Source organism: Bidens hawaiensis, unplaced genomic scaffold (assembly GCF_021521415.1).
Source record: "Bidens hawaiensis isolate Kalapana, Puna unplaced genomic scaffold, B.hawaiensis_p1.1 tig00011638_1, whole genome shotgun sequence".
NCBI classification, from domain to species: Eukaryota; Viridiplantae; Streptophyta; class Magnoliopsida; order Asterales; family Asteraceae; genus Bidens; species Bidens hawaiensis.
The window spans coordinates 108210-114011 of record NW_027491915.1 but is presented as its reverse complement, the minus strand read 5'-3'; the positions used below and the strand labels follow the sequence as shown (position 1 = coordinate 114011).

The window sequence follows — 5802 nt, the reverse complement described above, 5'->3', positions numbered from 1 at the left end:
AATTAATTGGGAAATCAATTTACTTGTCTCACACACGCCTAGATATTTCTTACTCTGTGCAACATTTAAGTCAGTTTATGCATAATCCAACAAATATTCATTTGAATCTTGCATTAAAACTAATAAGATATCTAAAGAAATCTCCTGGTGCTGGCGTATTGATAAGTAAAACTGGTGGGCTAAATCCAGTTGCATATTCTGATTCTGACTGGCCCAAGTGTTTGGTCAGTCGAAGGTCAGTGACTGGTTATTGTGTTATGCTTGGCTTTTCCTTAGTAGCTTGGAAGAGTAAGAAGCAGCCTGTGGTTTCAAGGTCTTCAGCCGAGGCTGAATATCGGGCCATGTGTGATGCGTCTGGTGAAGTGACTTGGGTGGTAAAGTTGTTAAGGGAGTTGAAAGTAGATGTGTCGTTACCGGTACATTTGTATTGTGACAATTCAGCTGCAATATCTATTGCAGGAAATCCAGTATTTCACGATCGAACTAAACATTTTGAAGTGGACTTGTTTTACTTACGTGAAAAAATTGCTGCTGGTTCAGTTAAAGTGGTGCAAACCAAATCAAATGGTCAATTAGCTGACATATTCACAAAAGGTTTGTTTCCGACTCAACTCTCTGTAATTTGTGAAAAATTAGGTTTAATAGATTGTTGTAAATATTGAATTGAGAGGAAGTGTTAGAAATGCCATATTTTTTTATATCAATTCAATTTTCTAATGTGTTTTTTTGTTCATATGAGGTTAAATGGGTTGGCGTTACGTTTGGTTACTCAAGGCCCGTTTGGTTACTAAAGGCCCGCTCGGGTGTACTAGCTGGATGGAGCCCATATCGGTTTGATATTATAAATCCAAGAGAGAGAAGCTGGTGGTTTAGTTTTGTTCGATATATTCTTTCTTATTTCCTTTGTTTTCTCCCTGAATATTACAGATCCAGATCTTAGGGTTTGTTCAGGTTATTCTTGTTCTTAGGAGTTTGTTAGATCATCAGAAAGATGATCTGTTCGTCGTTGATATTATTGGTGTTGTAATCTTCATTTTATTGGCATATTTGATTGAAGATTCTTGATAGTTTTTTGGGCTAATTGTTCTTAATCATAAACGAAGTATGATTTCTGACAGCTTGTATAATCGAAACAACTCATTAACAAATAAGATTTGATTGCTTATAACCTACATGCAAAAGGAAATCAAGCAACTTATATAATACACAAAAGAAAATGAAAACTTCAACTTAGCTATCTTAATTTAACTTCACATACTTTAAATCCTCCACTAAGGGATTTACTGTTTTACCTCATACCCCTTCTCAACATTAAGACTTGATGGCCTATACTTGTACCTACTTGCAACAAACAAATAAACTATGAAATTGATCACACTCAATATAGAAAGCAACCAGTAAAAATTATCCAAATGATTTCGATTTAGGTTGTTTCCAGCCAACCATCCTCCACTTTTTGTGACTCCTTTTGTCGCATGGTTCACTGCATTCACCAAGACACTACTCGCGAAATACCCAATTGCCATTGAGCTCCAAAGAAAGCAAGAAGAGATGGATGTGATTGACTTTGGTGCTTGAGAATAGAAAAACTCAAGTAATCCTACAAATGTGAAACTCTCAGCAACACCAAAAACAAAATATTGGAATGATAACCAGAAGGCACTAATTGGCAACGGTTGAAGCAAAGGGATCGCGTCTAGCATGTTGTGGTGTTTAGCGACGTTTTTTCGCTTTACTTCCATAATAGCAGCGACCGCCATTGATAACGAAGAGAGAATAAGCCCCACTCCTACTCTTTGCAAGTAAGTTATTCCAGTGGGGATGCCCGTGAACTTACGAATAAAAGGTACAGCGATTCGGTCATAAATTGGAACTAGAATGATGATGAATGCTATAGGAATAACAGGCAGGGAGGCAGGTGGTATATTGAAAGAGTCTGTTAGCTTAACATCCATGGTGACACCTTGTTGAATTGAAAATGTTTGGAGTTGTGCTAAGCAAAGTGTCATAATAATGCTACACAAGAAAACTGGAACCATTGCTAAGAAGATTTTTGCATTTTCTACTTGTGTAACCGTGCAAAGTTTCCATGGACTTGATGACTCGGTTTTATCAGGTCTAATTGCGGCTTTGTCTAGCCACCTACATATTGAAAACCACTAATTATTGAACAGAAAAGATTATCACAAAACCGAAACGAAATGAAAATAGATATGAAAGTTAACCGGTAAACATCTCTATGTGGTAAGTATTCTTGATGAAGGTCTGCTTCGTTGTCCATGGGAATCTCATGTAGTTCAGAAGGATCCTCAGGAAGTTTTAGATTTCTATTTCTAATAGCTGCAACGTAAACCTGGAAAGTAAAACAGGATTAAGGGTAATCCGAGAATCGTTAAGTATTTTAAAATAACACGGGAAAAATATTTTTATAAGACTTGATACACCATACGGGAGAGGTTCATTATAAAACACTAAATTATTGTGGAAACAAATTAATGTAAACAAACCTAAGTAGTGTTATTTTCTAATATATGGCCTAACTTATGTATCTTTAGCATACAATGATTCTTTTATGTACATAAAAACAATCAAACTAACTTCTTCTTATGTTTGTAAATTCTTTAACCATTTAGTTACACTTGTGTTAGTTATATGTAAGTAATATAACATAAATTTGACTTACACATGTGGAGTTTTTTCCCAAACTGGTGTTGATAGAAAAACTATTTATTATTTTAGTGTTCATTAAAAACTATTTACCAAACTAGTGTTTTTCACATATATTTCACTTTTTACTTTTAAATCAATATATTTATGTATTTTTATTTCTTCTATTATTAATCCATTATCTATTTCATATTTCTTATATATTTTCATCTGATTAATTAGATAACTTTTTGATACTTTTTTTATCATTCAACTTTTTCTTATTTTTTCTAAATTTTTTTATTATTTAATTTCTTCACTTATTTTTTTATTTAATATATTTTCTTGTCCTTTTCTTTTTCTAATCAATATATATTCATTTTACGGAATTTGTTTTTTTGGGGTTTGGTCCAGGTACTGAACGAACCAAATTAATAAAGCTTAATTCGCATCTAATAGTCACCACAACACCTGGTTTTATTGATATTTAGTGTTATTTTTTTAAATATGTTAATTTTATAAATTTATTTTTCGGGTTTAGTTCCGGTACTGTGGAAACTAACCGATACTAACGCGAATGCCATCAGTAACGGTTAGGTTCGCTATCGTACCAGAACTAAACCAAAAAATAAATTTGTAAAATATCATATTTAAGAAAAAAAAAGGAAAATACACCACGGGCGTTGGTAAACCCAAAAATTGCGGCGACTATTCGACGCGAATTCGGCCAGTATCGGTTAGGTTATAAGGTACCGGAACTAAACATGAAAAACCAAAATTCGTGAAATGAACATATTTAATACAAAACATAACAACATAAATTGATAAAACTTGGGCGTTGGTAAAACCCATGCATCATGGCTACTATTTGACAAAAATTCGATCGAAATTAGTTATGTTAGTTACAATACCAAAATTAAACCCGGAAAATAAAATTCACAAAATGATCAATATATTCTAAAACAAAAGGAAAAAAATGATGTATTTAAAAAAAATCAAATTAGAGAAGTAATAAAAAGAAAGATTTAGAATAGTAAAAAAACAGAAAAAGTTGAATAAAAAAATAAAATATATATAAAAAGGTATTGCATTGATCAGATGAAAATATATAAGAAAAATGAAACAAAAATAGATAATAGGTTAACTAATAGAAGAAATAAAAATGCATTAATATGTTGATTTAAAAGTAAAAAGTGAAAAATATGTGGAAAACACTAGTTTAGTAAATAATTTTCAATGAACACCAAAATGGTAAATAATTTTTCCACCGACACTAATTTTGGAAAAAATTCTACACATGTGTGGGTTACCAAATGTATTCAGTTTTTTTCTTAATTTCATAGACAAATAAACATTCTATTTTCATTATGTTCTTAGTGTACTTGCAATATTTGGTATTCTACACAACTATCTCTATGTAAGAACCTGCAAAAGTTCTGTCATGGCACTGCTTCCTTGCACAACATGTATCCGATACCACGGTAATCCAAATATAAAGATGGTTGCACCCAAAAACATGGCGATGAATGAGAGCGCAAACCCCTTGTCAAAACCTTTGTTGTCTTGCACCCACACGAAGCAAGTGAAGCTAACGGCACCCCCCAAAGCAAGGGCAAGTAGCAAACCGTTGAAGAAAGTCGACATTTGTCTAGCTTCTTTTGGATCTTTTTCATCGAATTGGTCTGCTCCATGTGAGGGCATTGCTGCTTTTGTACCTCCACCACCAACAGCAAGTAGGTAGATTGCAGAGAACAGCCACACGGCTTTTTCTCCGCTCAATTTCTCACAATGTGATGTTGGCAGAAAGATGTTACAAGGAGGTGGTTTCAGCTTCGGGTAGTGAGCTTGAGCTGTGAGTAATGCAAGCCCCTACAGTTAGACAAAAATCAATCAGAAGCAAGAAAATTTGTTCATTGAATAGAAATATATGTAATTTATAAAATTAATAAGTTAGTTGAACTTGTTTGTAGTAAAGCCTGCTATTGGGCTACACTGAAACTCTTTAACAGATTATTTTTGTAAAACTTGTATTTCAAATTAGCAGAAAAGATGATTACTTGATAGTGAGTTAATGGAATCAGAAAAAACAAACTATTCTTTTAAAGGTGTTTACAAATTAACTACATTTTTTATGCTAACAATGGTTTTTAAATTGGAGTAACTATTACTACTCTACATCATCTTATATACTGTAATTACTCTAGTTCAAAACTGTAGAGTAAAATAATTACAATAGTTAGTAAGGTATAATAGATAAATTTCATTTGTACCGGATCCCACCCTACATATACACACACATAACCAACAAGCACACTTGGTTTTATAAAATATACATCATGCAACAAGTTTAAATAAAGAGTACTTACCACGCACTCTATAAACGCCCCGATAACAACAGTTCTAAATCGTCCCAGGTACGAATCAGCAAGAAACGCCATAATAATGGAAAGTATAAAATTGGTGCCCAGGTAGTTGGTCACATGATTAGCTGATTCTGATATGTCATAGTGCATCACCGTATTAAAATATGTCACCAGGTTCACTGACAATGCGAAGTTCGCCATGTTGTCGAATGCAAACGTTGCTTCAACACAAAATCAGCATAGAACTACCTTATAAGTTTCATAAACTTTTAAGAACTACATATGTTATACATAAAGATTCAGGAAACCAAAAACTCAACCTAACACGGGAAACGCAGCGAGCATGCCTCCATGCTTATTCTTGATAGCAGCTCTTCCTTTCCAGTCCACCTTGCCTTCAATGACTTCATGTTTTTCCTGATAATAAATTAATTGTAAAGATGTGTAGCTAATAAATATTTTGGAAAGAAATAAAATCAAGATAACTAGATAAGCATAATTATTATATAGGATAATACTTCAAGAGTGAGGTCCATGATGCTAGTGTTCTTGAGGCTGCTGCGATTTAGAACTAGAAGTGTTAAAGATGGCAGAAGCAAAGGTTGCGACCAAATATATAGAAAATAGTATTGTAGTATGCTGAATATTGCTGAGCTGTTTCTGTAGGAATCCAAATCCAAGTGACAAGGGTACAAAAGTAAATTAACTAGTTGATTTGATGGTGATATGTGGAAATAATCAATTTTAATTGTTTTAAATTTTACAAATCAAATTAAATAGTTTACGACCACTC

The 5802-nt window shown here is 33.1% G+C and overlaps 1 protein-coding gene across 1 annotated transcript; it reads right to left on the bottom strand.

The window, feature by feature from the left end:
* Positions 1-1148: 1148 nt before the first annotated feature.
* LOC143538539 (protein NRT1/ PTR FAMILY 4.5-like) lies at positions 1149-5545 on the bottom strand. Its single transcript, XM_077032080.1, has 6 exons — positions 5528-5545; positions 5330-5426; positions 5013-5230; positions 4072-4515; positions 2226-2353; positions 1149-2142 (listed from the first exon to the last, which is right to left on the bottom strand). Exons 1-6 carry the CDS (start codon positions 5543-5545, stop codon positions 1281-1283), a joined length of 1767 nt encoding a protein of 588 aa, XP_076888195.1. The 3' UTR covers positions 1149-1280.
* Positions 5546-5802: the final 257 nt, after the last annotated feature.

Bases quoted from the DNA above. Each gene is read 5' to 3' on its own strand.
- LOC143538539 (XM_077032080.1), bottom strand. The intron at 5,231-5,329 runs GTTGAGTTTTTG...TTTGTGTTGAAG, and splicing joins CGCTGCGTTTCCCGTGTTAG to CAACGTTTGCATTCGACAAC. The intron at 2,143-2,225 runs GTTAACTTTCAT...TTCAATATGTAG, and splicing joins CCACATAGAGATGTTTACCG to GTGGCTAGACAAAGCCGCAA.